The sequence below is a fragment of the Manacus vitellinus genome, unplaced genomic scaffold (assembly GCF_001715985.3).
Source record: "Manacus vitellinus isolate BGI_N305 unplaced genomic scaffold, ASM171598v3 scaffold_57_pilon, whole genome shotgun sequence".
Classification (NCBI taxonomy): Eukaryota; Metazoa; Chordata; class Aves; order Passeriformes; family Pipridae; genus Manacus; species Manacus vitellinus.
This window is the reverse complement of record NW_021940666.1, coordinates 3,519,960-3,536,091: the sequence shown is the minus strand read 5'-3', so window position 1 is coordinate 3,536,091 and position 16,132 is coordinate 3,519,960. Positions and strand designations below refer to the sequence as shown.

Genomic DNA, 16,132 nt, shown 5'->3' with positions numbered 1-16,132 from the left:
TCTCAAATAATCCTAGAATCATAGAATGGTTTGGGTTGGAAGGGACCTTAAGGATCATCGAGTTCCAGCCCCCCTGCCATGGGTGAGGACACCTTCCACTAGACCAGGTGGAATCTCGATGAAGATTCTCATAAAAGTGACAAAGCTGATTAGCAGATCAGCAGCATCAGTAAAATAAACATTTGTGGTCTTCTGTTTATTTCCCTGGAAATTCAACCCCATGTGCTTTTTTTTTTTCTGTGCTGATTTCCCTGTATTAGAAAAGAACAGTTTATTCATCTATTATCTCCTCTGCCTTTATCAAAATAAAGTTGTCTTATCCCCAAGGCAGTGGTGTGCCGTCAATAGTTTAATAAAGTTAATATACTCATAACTCAACCATCCCCAGCCACCAGCTCTCAGTATGGGATTAGTGTCCTCTGATGATCTGGAAATCACTCCATGCAGAAGTTAGGAAGCATTAGGTTTTGGCTCAGCCAAGTAAAAGCCTCACACTGTTGTATTATATTGCTACTGCAAACCTTTCACTTGTAGAAGACAGACAAGACTGGAGAAAGGTTGACAGTATTAACCACCGTCGTTGCCATTCATGTTTGACCTTGGCAGGGAAGCAGAGCAGGGGAAAACAAAGAATCACACATTATCTCTTCAAACTGCTGGGAAAAAATGTCAGTAGGAGAATCATATCATCTTCCTTTTTTACCCTCTCACCTCCTGAGAAAGCTTATCCATATCCAGGTCTGTATTTAGGCTTCCTAAGATTCCTTCATTGATACATTTTGAGGGGCACAGAGGAGGAGAAGGGTGAGCAGGGGAGGCTCTGCTCCACAAAATCCTAATCATGGCTGGCTAAGATACAAAAGGGTTAATATTATTATTCCCCATCACTTGCATTAGTCAGAAAACTCCTGGCAGGCTGCCAGAGCTGCCATAAAACATGAACAGCCTGAAGAGATGGATACATATGGTGGCTGAGGCAGCTCCATCCAGCTCATGCTACCACTGGTATTAGTAATGCTGAGGGAAAAGGGATCTATCTGGACCACATGTCTCCGGGAACCCTGAATGCCTGGAAAACGTGACAGCACTTCCAGGGAGTTGGAATATCATTTTGCAATACCTCTGAGTACTGCTGGGTTCTGAAGGTAATTCTAGGGATGAGCTAAGGTGCACCAATTTGGGTATCTCTGCTTGAACCACAGGGTTACCTCATAGCAACTGATAGAGGAGTCAGACAGTAACTGTGGCATTAACATTAAGGTGACAGGACATGGGAGGATATAAGGAGAGTGTGGAATCTGCAGATAACAATCAATGAAATACAATCAAAAATCCTTCAAAAGTGAGGAATTTAGAAAACCAAAATGATTTTTTAAAGATTGGTCAGGATTCCCAGATGTTAGGAAGTCCTGGATTTATGCTGTTTTCCACATACAAACAATAAGTTACAAGTGTTACTCACATATTTTACTGTTGATGATCTCTGAGTGATTCAGTGCCTTGATATAAAGACATAAATCTGGCAACTTTCAAATGTTTAATTTTTCAAAACATGTCCTGCCATCGGCTTCCCACTACTATTTATGTGGAAACACATGGAATGGATTTATCCAGTTCAACTTACATGCCTGCCTGAATTGTCTCCTAAGTATTTGTATCCCCAGACTGGGACAACCAGACCTAACCCAGCTGTGGTTTGGAGTCATTAAGAAAGAAATCATATCTACAAAGCCATAATTTTAACTTCTGAATAAAAAATTACTATTTTATTTTGACTTGGATAGTCTTTATTCCTTCTTTAAGTAAGTTGCTATGCATTTTCTACGTTGCAAAGTAGGTTTAGTAAACACCACACTTTAAATTAGTTTCTCTAATTTTATGTCTAAGTATAACCTTCTTCTTTCAACCAGCTCTAATATCCTAAAATCCCAACAGAGCCATTCAGTAAAGCTGTTAACTTGCAAATACAAAGCTGATCCTCAGATTGATATCTTGAAGCTTTATTCTGCATCACAAAATACCTCACAGTCTGTTAAACCACAGGATCAAAATGTCTCAGTACACTGATAGAAAAAAACAAATTGTAATCACTTTTTTCCAGTTTTCTTGTTTTCTCCCCATCTCTTTCAACTTTTGTGATTACATATATAAGGGTTTTCTTTCCTGATTTTTTTCTCTCATGAGCACAAGACTGACAAAAGAAGTATGCTGGAATTACATTTTATCTATTTTTGGTGATTCTGCCTTTCTGAGAATTTGTCCACTACTTGGAGAATCTTACTTGAAGTAAGTGTGAAATACTCCAAGTTTAACTTATCAAAGATGAGTAGAGGGCAGTAAGACATCACTGTAAACCTTGTAAATACAGATTATATACACTGAAAGCATCAAATAAAATCACACACTTCTTGTGCTAGAAACAGACAGGGCTTGTAGAGACCAGGAGGATCCTTTGGGATTTGTTTATTGAGCCTACCTTAAGTTTGCATAAACACATAAAACACACAAGTCTGTAGGTGATGTAGACTAAAAATCCCATTTTATATTTAAGATATGAAAGAGCAGACAGGCAGGAACTTTCCCATACCTACAGAGAAAGCTGGGATTTGAAGTTGGCTCCTCCAAGATCCAGCCTCCAGGAGAGCCTCCAGTGGGACAAGACTTTATAAAATCATGTGTGAGAGAAGATAAACCTTCAAAGCATCTCACTCTGTTTGCAACAACTAGAAAACCATATGCAATTTTTCCACAATTACAGAGCAAACTTTGTTGTGAGACAGTTCTCTGTAAGCACAGGAGAGACCAGTAACCAAAGTGGATCAAAACTAATTAAAATAATAATTCAAAAGAGACATTTCTTCCAAAGATATTATTACAGAACAATAACTAAGTTGCTGTGCAGACATGGCGTATTTTATTGAAGGCAGTATTTCTCTATTCAGAACCCTCTGGACTGGAAACCAAAATCAGAAGGAGGGGGAAAAAAGTTTTCTGATCTATAGAAAATGATGGAATTTAAATATTAGAAGGAAAAAAAAAACCCAACCCAAAACCTAAGGCCGAAAGCAAAAAAAGCAACAAACTATTGATATTTTTCCATTAAGACCTTCTGAGGACAAAAATGCCAGACAACTGTCAAACAAAATATGAGGAATTAGCCAATAATACAAACAGACTCAACAAGTATGTCTGAAAAAAATTAAGCTTCCTACTGAGATGTTGCTCAGTGGCAACTCAAAACATGAACAGTTTGGCACCAGGTTTAGTACTGTTTATATTATATATTTCTCCCTATTGCCAGAGCCCAACAAAAACCAGATTTAACTAAAGATAATGATGAGATTTTAATGAAATGTTGAGAACCACGTATCTATGTTGTCCCTTCCTACACAGATTAATAACAAAAATGTTTAAAGAGGAAAGGTTTTATTTTCAGCTATTATTTTTCTAAGATAATGACAGAAAATATCTCTGGATTTAAAAATAGTGAAAAAATCATGAACACTTGAAGTATAAGTAAGCAAGAATTAGAAGTTTACTACCTGGATATTTCTAGTATCTTCCTTTATGTAGTTTTCTATACTTTTCTCCAGTGAATAAACAGCATTTTCTAAAATGTGAATTTGCACAATCCTGTCAATTTGAAAGTTAATGCTTAGAATGGGATCACACATCTCCCAAAAACTGCCATTGTGTCACTGATCTGATGTTTATTATGAGTAACTGTGTTGAAAACTCCCTGGGTGGATAATTGCCTGGTAGCAGCATTTTTGCATAAGATCATCACTAAAAAAAAATTAGAAATAAATAGCTTTTACATCTTACTACATCAAAAGGTCCTTAGAAAAAAAATATGTAAATTGGATTAATGACATTCATTTGTACATTAAAAGCAGCAAAACAGAGAATAGAAAACGACTTGAAATATCAAATGTTTTTTAATATTCAGAGAGTCAAGCTGAAGCTTCACTACTAATCTGGCAATTAGACATGGGTTGGTATGCAAATGAAGGAGGAATTTCATTTATTACAAGTTCCTCTGTAATGTCAGGAAGGTGACAATATTCCTGTTTGAAAAATGTATTCTTGATGAGTTTTACAACAGTGTCATATATTGTGACATTCACATTTTTATGTTCCAAACACTTCCTGTTAAACACAAGAATTTATCAACTAAACCCTGCAGAGATAAAAAAACCTGTCCATAAAACCTTTCTATTCCAGTGATAAACAACATTAACATTAATAGCATTAATAACATTCATCACATTAATCGATCCTAATCTATACAAAATGAATCTAGCTTTTGTTTTGCATCATTTGCTACCAGATGGGACAAAGTCATGTCTCTTTAACTTCAGAGCTGCCAAAGAGAAGCAATATTTTTCAATACTGAGGTTCTCACACCTTTACAGGTGGAACAAGACTCATCTAGAAAAAAAATGCTCAATCCAAACCTTCAGGAGACCCAACAGGAGATGTTCAAGCATCCACTTTTGGGCCCACACCATAAGAAAAAAACAAGAGGGACTGAACTCTGAACAGCACTTCTGAAAAGGTTTGCATGGGATACAGAGAGGAAACAGAAAAACCGCAGAAAAATGAGGAAGAACTGCAGAAAATGAGAAAAAAATGCAAAAAAAAAAAAAAGAGAATTGGGAATAAATATCCCTAGTCTTTGAGTCTTGGATAATAGGTGCCTACATAATTTCCAGCTCTGAAGCAAACCACTTTGTTAGGTGTATACTTGTTTTCTATTAAAGATCTCAAAACTATTCTAAAAACGCACAGGGAATAATGGGAGCCAAATAGCAAAACACATCTTCTATTCAATTCCAAATCTATGTGCTTTTGTCCAAGCCAGTTCCATAATAGCTACTGTCAATAAAGCATATTTATATACAAAAATAACAAGAAACTTCAAGAAAATGATTACAATAAATGTTTTGTTGGTCATTTGAAAAGAGTTCTCTCTTTAATTTAGCAGTGAAAGTGAGTCATAATCACCTTCAGTGTAAATAAATACACCAAATGCAGTTAACAACTTACAAGTCTGTCAACAATGACTGTTGCCCCTCATAAATCTATCTAACACTGAAAAGCCAAGTTACAGGTTGAGTCCATTCTAAAAAAAATTTTGAAGAACAGTTTTGAAAGAAAGAATGGCAATAAAAATACCAGGGAAATTCACATTGTGAAATAAGAAAGGATTATTGGACTTTGTTGCTTATATTTCTTTTAAATAAAATACAACATCATTAAGGCAGGACTTTGGTATCTGACTCATAAACCCAGCTTTGGGGAGTACAAAGCCTGAGCTTCACACATTTCCTCACCTATTTCAGCAAGGTTACAACTGTAAATAAACTCTTCCATGACTTTTTTTTATGTACTTACACACTTTTAAATTTTCTCTTCATCAGCAAATAGACACATTACCTACTTTTATGCTATCACCCTGTTTACCTAATCTTGAAAAACTCCATTAAATCTTCCATGGCCAATTTTCAGCGCTCTGATCAACAAAACCTTCAGAGACCTTAAAGTTCAACCCCATCCAGACCCCAAAACAGAAAAGGTGCCACTTGCCATGAAGACCGCACAGAAATTCCTGTTTTGAAAACTGACATGAAAAACTCTCACCAAGAACAAATATTTTTGTAACAAGTGAAAACTTTGTACCACGAGATGAGGAGAACTAGAAATCTGGCTCCCCAAGTTATTGCCAGAACGTATGAAGCAAAATGAAATAGTGACAAAGGATTATTATTCTCCATTGTTAATATACAAGAGTCTCTGCAAAGATTCATATCAGTGTCACATTAGGATATAAAATGTTATTTCTGATCTAATTGATTTGAAGTGTATTTCAATTTGCTTATTAGATAAATTGGATGAGTCCTACAGTCACAAGCCACAGGGAATGCTTTGTAGAGGAACAAAACAAGGCAGGGATTCCTTGGGAAGTCTTCTTCTGCCATGACCTTTTCCCTCACCTCCTGCATAGTTGCACCACAATTTTTGGAGAAGCACAGTAGCTCTGGGTGGGATGATCACCCATTTATTGGGATCAACCTCCAACACTGAACATTCCCATGTATCACCATCAGCAAGCTTTTCATGACATCATTTGTCAAACTATATTGCCTTGTATGTTCATGTTTGGATCACTTCTATTTTCTCCCATAGAATACAGACCCTTATACTATTCATACATACTTTAAAGTGTAAGGTCCCAAATTAAACTGAGAGGCAGGGCAGAAGTTTGTGATTTTTTTCTTATATCTACAGTCAGAGAAGGAGGAGAAAAGGAACAGGGAAGGAAGCCTTCTCCTGCTTTTTAAAGTAATTAATGGATTAAATCTGAACCCGCTCTTCTATAGAGCACACATGCTAGAAACTGAATACAAAAGAAATAATTAAAGGAATGCAGAGCTTCTGCTAGATCAGATCCAAAAGTTCAGAATTTCCTTAAGTCAAGTGTTTCTGCAGTTCCTGTCACCCACACAAAAGCAGTCGGGAGCCTGTTCTGTGTACTAACATAAAGTGATTTATTTAACCCCTCTAAAACACTGAAAAGAGCTTAGGAACCTCATTCCACAGAATAGGTTAAAAGATTATGATTTTCAGGAAAACTTATGAAAAAAAATAAATGAATACACTACATGTCAAGTTATAGAGTTTTCATTTGCTTTTCTGCATAGGGAGATGATAGCAAATATATATTTGCCTAGTTAGGGATCATGAGTGAAGCTATTTCTTCAGAAAACCTGAATTTTTGGGTGGGGAGGAACAGGTAGGAAGAGAGGGGAAGTTTACTGCTCATGAAGCATGTGATTATCAGATGTTAATCATCTTCCTTTTAACCTCTGCACAGACTTGTGGTTCATGAAATACAATCAGCAGGTGAACTGAGCATTTCAGCATCACACAACTTGATTGCCAGTCTCAGAATAAGAGAAAGAAAACTGTCAATAAATAAATAAATAAATAAATAAATAAACCATAATATACCTCATTGTAATATTTCTCCTGCTAAGATGCTTGCACCTACTCAAAAACAAAAGGGGCAAAAAGAAAGAAAAGAAAAATGCCAGGTTTATAGATCAGTTCTGCTGCAGTCTTCAACAATAGGAATTTGTCACCTCATTCTCCACCATTTAAAACAATTCATCTGTTTTCCTTCACCTCCAGTTTTGCAATTAAAAGAAATTGCATTTTCTCCCCTAAAATACCAGGCACAAGCACTGTTTTTCATATAGCTCCATTCCAGCAACCAGGTTTCCATAGTATCAAGAGGCTAAAAAAAGCCAACAGGCTTCGGAGAAATTAATTTTAATCCAGTGTCTCCTGGTAATCGGCAAACCATACTGCAAAAAGGCAGTTATTTATTTGGGGTGTTAGTTTTAATACCTAATCTCAACACCTAAGTGCTAAAAATTGAAGAGATGGATTATTCTTGTATTACTTGAACAGAGGACTGAGAGATTTCTGCGTGAGGGAAGACCATCCATGGCTGTGCTTTCTGTGAAACACTGGATGGCCAAGATGGCTGGATGCCACTGGATGGCTTCTAGGTGGCCAAGAACTGGCTATTTATACTAAGCAGCTTATCCAAATATAAGCGTTTGTATATCTTCATACAAATTTGCTATTTTTGGAGGGTTTTGTAGCAGGAAGTCAGGGAAATAGTGGTTTTCATATTCACTACAAGTCAGAAAACTCCCTATGGATAGCTCCACACTCCACACACAGTCCCAGGAGCTTTGGCAGAATCCCTCAGAATAGAAAGGCTAGGAAATTCTCTTAAAATGCTGTGGTATTTAGGTCCAAATGCCTTAAAACTGAAAACAGAGAACTGAATGGGCACAACTAATTCTGACTGTTGCTGCCATTATCAACATAATTCCTTTCAAATCCTCCTCTCGAAGCACAAAAATCAGTTCTCAGTTTCAGTTACTTGTTAAATTTCTGGGAATCAGATAAATATCACTATTTTCTCTTGCACCTTGGGACACAAGCCCAATATACACCTCATATAGAATCAAGGCTAATGATTGCCAGTTTTGCTCACAGCCTGGAAAGCAAAGTGTTTTAGTTTTTGTCTCTCTTCAATCTTATTTTCAAGCACGTTATTTGCTTTTGCATGAATAACTGAGCTCTTCTAAGAAGCAAATTATTTTTTGTCTACCCATTTCCATCTATGTTGAAAAGATAACAGTCTTATTAATGTATTTTTAGAATAAAACAAGATTTGTTCATCCTTTTTACGATCACACTGAGCACATTTGGAATACCATCACTTCCCACAGGTTAGAGGCGGTATGTAAGGAACAGATAAAAAGAGCAATCAAAAATAATTATGTGTAGTGTTTTTCTGAAGATCCAAAGGCCCAACAATTTCATTCAGGTGCCACCATCCACCAAAAACATAAATTAGGACAAAAAACCCAAATAAACCCAAACTTTCACTTACTGAGCTTAAGTGGAAAGAAAAGCAAAGAAAGCAAAATACTTCTCCATCAAGTGAAAAATTAATCCACTTCGTCAAACTGTGCAGATACATCAAACTTTTCAACACTTGTACCACAGCTGCTCTTTTTCCAAGACCCCACTGTCGCAACTCTCCAGTACATCTGCAGTTACACTTAAGCAGAAGAATTCCAAAAGCAAAACAGGAGGAAAGTTTTCTTCGGACTCCGACAGCCTTCATTTGAAGAAGTATCAGGGGTTTGCTTGTGCTTAATAAACATCATTTGCAGATGACACCAAGAGGATGAGGAGTTAACAGAAATAAGCTTTTTCCTCTAATGGTTGGTTAAATCAAACTATGTGTCAATTAAATATACAGATTTAAAAATAATAGTGGCCAGAATAGGTGTGTATATAATATATATAAAATCCTAGAATGGTTTGGGTTGGAAGGGACCTTAAAGACCATCCAGTTCCAACCCCCTTATGGGTAGGGACTCATATATATAAATATATATATATATATGCTCAAACACTGCAGTACTACTGCAGCTTTAGGCAAATGTCTCCTCATTAAAAAGGTGCAAGAATCCTGTTTGTATAGCTGAACCAAAACCTGGACTAGATGCTGTCTAGGAACAGAACAGCTCTGAGGCTGGCTGTTCTCCTGCCAAAGGGGAGGCTCTCTGCATGGGCAGGAGCAGCAGCCAAGTTGGCACCAAAAAATCCCTAATGCAAGACAGGACCTTACTCTTCTTGTCCACCAAAAGGCCTAAATGTGAGAGGCAAACACAGCACAGGAATATGTAAGAATAATGTTGGGTTCGCTCTATTCCTCCTACACACAATACTAGGGAGGCTCTTCCTAAGTCCTGCATGGAGCTGGGATCCATACTTCCAGGAGGGTATGAGCAAACTTTCAGTTGCAATGTGATAATCTCTGTTATTAAAAGGACACCAACAAAGCCTCCCTTTATTTCCAAGAGAGAAAAAAATTCATGGTCCCCATGAGGGTGAAAAAAGAAATAATTTAGATTTCTATCTGGTGGCAGAAGCCAGCAAAGTTCACACTAGAAATAAGAGAAAACTCAGCCAGTGGGTAATGACTCCGTAATGAAGATTATGGAGGATGGGAAGGTTTCTCTGTTGCTAAAAGGATTTAAATCAGAAACACGTGGCTTTGTAAAACCACTAATTCACCAAGCCACTGAATACCAATGTAAGGCATAACAATGCTGTGCTTGCCAAAAATATTCATAATTGCTATAGTCTAAGCTGCAACAATAAAGTTAAAAGTTTGCTTTCCAGATCAGATTTGAAGTTTGCATAAAGAGCTGGAATAAAACAAACACGTGACCTACTGCTAAATATTAAAGTTACTTGTGTGTGTAAATTGTTAAAATATTTCAGATATTTTAAATGTCTCCTTAAATGTTTATTGCTCTTTTTTACATATAGTCAGAGGATAGATATCTTTCATACAATGATAAAATAATGCTGTCTGCAATAAAATGGCTATTTTTCACCTATCACTACTTGAAGAAAAGTTTGTACTAGTAAATTGTATAAGCTCTTGAGGTTAAAAAAATACAGGCAATTATATTACTTTGCATGTTTTACTATAAGTACCAACTGAAGAGTTCTGCAGCAAAATGATGAAATTTCTTCTATTACCATCTCTGTTTTTGTTCTTCAAATTAAACCTTGAATTTTGTCTTTTGATTTCTTAAATGAATAATTCACCGGTTTTGTCTAGTTTACATTTTAACTGGAATGTAAATAAGCAGCCATGCTATTCCACAGACAATAACATTTACATTTATCTGGAAAAATAAGAGATTTTATGGCACAATAATGCAAATTTCAATGCCTCATTTAGAGAACAAAAGTGTTATTTTGGTAAAATATTGCAGCATTAACTGTGCTTTCTGAGTATTGATATTATAACATTATTGTTTGTATGAGATATGCTCATGAAATAAAAACACATATCAAATCATGCAACACCTGCAAAACAGCTGCACACTCATGAGTACAACAACAGCAAATAGTTAATAACTCATTGGGTTTTAATTTAGAAAGACAGTCTACATCCTACCACACTAAAAACCCCCCAAAAACTATTCTTGAGTCAAGAGGTCTTCCAGTTTAATGGATTTCTTTATTCAAAGAGAGTTAGCTTGTGTATGTCAGCAAAGCAAATCTCCAAAGAAAACACATCCCCAACTCAGAGAATTCCTGAAGTCATGTTTCAAGGCAGAACTCTCTGAACATTTACAAACCTGAACAGGTGCAGTGTAGAAATCCAGTCACTGATGAACTACCAATGACTTACAAAGACTTTGGAATTAATGATAGTTGTAGGTTTTTAAATCCCTTTCTAATGGAAACTTATTAGGTTGGATAGCACTTGCTCTAATATGTTGCTTTACTTTTATTTGTCTTTTAAATTTGGCAGATATCAAGATTCAAGAAAACATAACTAAAATAGTGAAAAATAACAAATAGGGTTATAACAGCCAAATCACAACCATCCTCTTTTTCTGATTGTTTATCAAAGCTAAGAAAAAAGTGACATGGATTGGCATCCATTGAATTGCTCATGAAAATCCATATCTAATGACAGTTGTCTCTACCTCAGTCTTTCAGCTCTAAAAGTAGTCATGCACTTTTCCAGTCCATTTGATTTGTGCTCATCCAGGAAAGCGACTACACACTTCACAATTTTTATCACAAAATCATGACTGGGTTTCAAGGAAAGAGAAAAACCATATACAGTCAAAAATTTTCATGAAGACTCTGTGAACACTGTTTCCAAAGGCAAGTGCAACATTAATGTCTGAAGTCTCATGCTAAAATTAATTGTACAGGTTGGACAGATCAGTATTAAAGTCTTTAATATAGAAAACCTGTAAACTTGATAAAAATTCAGTCATAGGATATCCTTCCAGCCTTGTTCCAGCTAATACCCACTCCATTTACCTTTTCTTCCTTTTCTGTATAGATCTTTTATTTGTTCTGCTCCACGTGCATCAACTCCAACACTGAACTATCACTATGCTTCGTAGCTGATTTTGAAGTTTTACTCCCTTCAGAAGATTCCAGACCAGAACTACACATGAAGAAATGATGCCTTGTCTTCTCCTACCCTCCTGATCTCTCCTGCTTCCAAAGAAAGGATTTATCTTCCTGTCAAACCTGCCATTCCAGAGTGAGGCTCCTCTTATCTCCATGACCCCAAGCCACTGAACCTCCTCAAGCAGGAGTGAAACATCTGCTCTCCCTCACACTTTGCCCCCTGCCAAAGTGGACTCTCCCTTCTCTGAAGCCTGTTACTTGCTGCAAGCGTTATATATGGGACTAATTAGGATCCTAGTTGCTCATTAACTCTTTTATTATCCATGTGACATTTATGATGAATGCATTATATTACTTACAAATGGCTGAGTTGGCACTTACACACGGCAGCATAAACTTTAGAGTCAGGGGAGAAATCATTTAGCACTAAGATAGACTAACTGCACCATGTAAATTGAAATCTTCTGGGTTCAACATAAGAAATAAAGGAGTTTGGCATTCCTAGAAGTGCAGGTGGACCAGTCACTTATACTTCAGCATCAATATCTTTTGCATCACTGTAAATACCTTCAAAGATGGCTTTCTCTCACAGTCAGTACCGTGCAAGGCACGTTGTCGTAAAATAGAAAAAAATCCTGCCTTTCTCCAACACAAAAGTCTTCTGCAACAGCAAAGTTGTAATTTCTCAGGATTAGCATTTCCTCATAATAAGTTGCAAAATTCAGACAGGAATAACCCCGATGAACATAAATTACACAGAAATGGATTTGATTTGCATGTAATAATGGCTTCTTTTGGAATTAATTACAGATATGCTGGAGTATGGATTAACGTCCTGATTCAGCAATGGATATGCATGTTTAACTGCTCTTCTATGCTAAGGCTAGGAGTAAATTGTCTAGACAATTAATTATCATTCTTCCCTCATTTGCCAAAAAAGCAGTAAAGCTTTGTGCAGAACGAGTTCTTGCATCCCTTCAGAGATCTTAAAAAAATCCATAGGCAGAGTTGTCATTCTGTAATGCTCTCCATTAAATTGCACATTATTCACCATCAAATCTATCTGTGAAATCTGCCAATAGAGACTAGGCATACTTCCTAAAAGCCTAACAAGAAATCAACTTCTAAAAATAAAGCCCTGTTTAAAAAGCCCCACCTAACATCAATAATGATAGTATTGAAAGGATCCCTGCCTAGAGAACACAACAGTACAATTTTTAAGCTGGTCTTTAATGGTTTACTAAATGCTTATTCTTAAGTAAACAAACAGTAAGGGAAATGTACTTTGAAGGCAGAGATAAAAAAGCACATCTATTTACTTTAGGAGCCTGCAAAGCCCGTTCTTTCATTGCTCCACTGTGAAGAAGTGGTGCAACTATTTAAATTCAATCACCATGGGATTTCAAGGCACACAACAACAAAAAAAATCTGCATATTATACTCTCTCCCCAATGGAAAGAGCGGCTCTGCAGAAATAAATGTAGCACCAGCAAATACTTTCCCAATATAGATATGTGATGGAAGGAGGAAGCATAAAATAAAACTAAATCAATAGATCTTACAGACAAGACTTGATCAATCCATCCCAAAAGATCTATTTTCAGTACCCAGTTGAACAGAATCATAGCATCCCTTGGCTGGTCATGAAAAGGTTGCAGAGGGGAAGAGGAAGAAAATCCCAAATCATTATTTTGATGCAAACTGCCCAGTAGCACACAAAAGGAGAACCAACTATTTAACCAAAACCTAAAATACTGACCAAAAATCCTCCAAAATATCAAACGTGGAGGTACTGTTGGTACGAATGGAGTATTTAAATATACTCCTTTTTATAAGGCAATTTATACTGCAATAACATCCATTGTTTCTTTTCTGTATTTACAGTGCACTGTTAGAACAATTCAATTTCAAGCCAAAGTAATTTGCTTTATTCTCCATGGTTACTAAACAGCACTAGACCTCAGATATTTCCGATTGCAGAAAAAGTCATTGATTTTGGTTACTCTCTAAAAATACTTAGAAGAAAACAGAACTGATAGCCTACAGTAAATATTGAAATGAATCTAAATATCTTAATTAAAAGAATAAACCCTCCCAAATATCTCTGAGTTTATTCCCAAAGAAAAAAAAGAACAAGCAGAAAATTCCCAGCCAAGCTGACCATTGCTCTCTGTAACTGCTTTCCTAAATGCTGCATGAGGTTTTTAAATAGATCAAGTGAAGCACATTACTAGTGTTAGTCCATAGAACTTCCTGCTCAGAAGCATCACACACTTTTTACAAAGTCAATTCTGCAGTGGGAACATCCCTATTTCCCCAACAGAACACTGAGAATCAAATTTCAGGATCTCCTACCTCGATCAAAAAGTCTCCAGTTCTCAGGCCAGCTTGCCATGCTACTCCCCCTTCATCCACAGATTCCAAGTACTGCAAAGCAGGAAAGGCTGGAGTTGGGGTGAATTCTTCAATTGGTGTGTCAGCTTTAAAAATAAATACCACATTAAAAAAAGAAAGTTATGGAGTGCTTGCAAATACCACTTGACTACAGGCCTATTATTGGCCATTCAAATTTAGGGTTAAAAAATGGTGGGTGCTAAAAGTAAGAGGATCCCAGAGGAGATCAGGATGTGGGGACAGAGTGAAATCTCTCTGCAATAGCAATCCACAGGTCTTCAATTCAGAGGGGAAAACACATGCTTCTTTACTGACTCAAACCAGATCAAGGTGTATGAGGCAATAGTTGGATCCTGCGTATTCCAGGATATTCAGTATTAGTTCAAGTAACCCTTTTGTGCGCCTGGCAAAATGCTTGGAACTCTGGCAACATCCAACTAGAAATGAATTATGTACTGTAGCCAGAGGAGAGCTCCTGGCCAAACTAGGGGAGGTGATGGGTGGGGTGGGAAAGGATGTCAAAGATTAAACAGAATTATTCCTTCTCCACATAGATGTGTGTAACAAAGAAGAGACCAAAATAAATCACTTTTTAGGAAAAGAGGCACAGCTGGCCCTGTAACAACTCTCCCTCTCCCTGTGTCACGTACACAGACAAGCAGGAAAGTCCTTGGGTCTTTCACCTAAGGTGCCTTCCCTGCTCCAGAGAAAATCTGGAGAGAATTGCTGGGCTTACCCAGAGGGAGTAACCTCTGCTCAAAGCACAGATAACTCCCGCCAGTGCTCAGGGAAAAGGTCATGCTGTTGCCTTTCCTATTTACAACTCTAAAAAATTTATTTAGCTAAGCCTAGAAAAGCTTTTACAACCCTGAAAATCTATGGTGGCCCTGCTTTAGGGGTGGGGAACAGGGAGAGCAGAAACCATGTCCCAAGAATGAAGACATGGAACAATTTTCATGCTCAAGCAAGGCAAGGGAGAACCCATGTAAAATGAGGGGGAGCAAGAGATGGGACATACCATCATACATATCTCTTTTAAATACAAAAGGAGCAAACTGCACTGAAAGTTAAAAAGCAGAGCATTAAATAGAATGCCTTTTTTAACTCTTAAGAATGCCATTATTATAGATTTTAGGCTACAGGAAAGTACCATGCAGTTTAACATATGAACAGCTTTAAAAATGAGCACACTACAGGCCATGCAACATACGTGCAGCTTCTGAAGATATAAAAAAAGATCATATTTTCATACTAAAACTGCACCAATGTCACCTTGCAGAAGATCCACACCTAATTTAAAGAAAACATCACTCTCTTGTCTATTCCTACTCACAGACCTATTTAAATACACTGACATATGAAATAAAGAAGCAGGTTTTATAAGGAAAGCAGGTTTCCCATAGTTAGGTAAACTGCATGACAAAACAGGTTAATGACAAAATATCACATACAGCAGCACAATAAAAATACAAAACTTTCTCTCCCCCCAAACGATTATACAGTGTTTCTCCTATGTAAAAATGCAAACTGCTTCAAACAGAAGCCACTAAAATCCATCTGAGTAGTACAGCATACAGAGAATCCTGTTGTCTAGCAACCAAGTGCACCAAGAATAATTCCTGCTTATATTCCAAGATGTATAAATTTCTTCATGCCACTGCACATCACACACACACACACACACACACACACAGAATCACATACCTTTTGCCCCTCTGAGCACAAATCCAAATCCTTCATTGTCTTTTTTCTGCAGGACCACTGCCTTTTCTTCTATTATGCAGTCACTGTAGAGAGAATTCCGAGGATAGCGACCATTATTACATCCCTTCATCACCACTGTAGTAGCTGCTCCTCCAGTGTGCAGGTTCATCATCATCACAGCCCGTTAATCAAATAATATTGCAGTAACCGAGCATGGGAAAATACAGAACAAATAGCAGCGAGGGCAAGACAAAGACCGAGCTTGATGATAAAAGAGAACATGACAAAGCAACTTAAAAGGAATAAAAAAGGCAGAGAGGAAAAAGAAAGAAGAAGAAATCATGCATGGTGGTTTGTGTTCTATATGAATGACTGGATGAACATGTGATCATGTAATCTGTGGGCTAGCTAGGACTCTAAAAGGAAAAAAAGTAAGTGAACTGAACGACAGTATCATTAATAAACTCCTCAATCGTGGATGTAC

The 16,132-nt window shown here is 37.0% G+C and overlaps 1 protein-coding gene across 3 annotated transcripts in view; it reads right to left on the bottom strand.

The window, feature by feature from the left end:
• SHANK2 (SH3 and multiple ankyrin repeat domains 2) overlaps positions 1 to 16,132 on the bottom strand; it is a 324,279-nt gene that overhangs the window by 116,662 nt on the left and 191,485 nt on the right. For all 3 annotated transcript variants that reach the window (XM_018081844.2, XM_018081842.1, XM_018081843.1), the window contains 2 exons: positions 15,649 to 15,731; positions 13,906 to 14,030 (listed from right to left, as the gene is read on the bottom strand). In XM_018081844.2, coding sequence (XP_017937333.1) covers positions 13,906 to 14,030; positions 15,649 to 15,731 — 208 coding nt within the window. The remainder of the gene's footprint in view (positions 1 to 13,905; positions 14,031 to 15,648; positions 15,732 to 16,132) is intronic.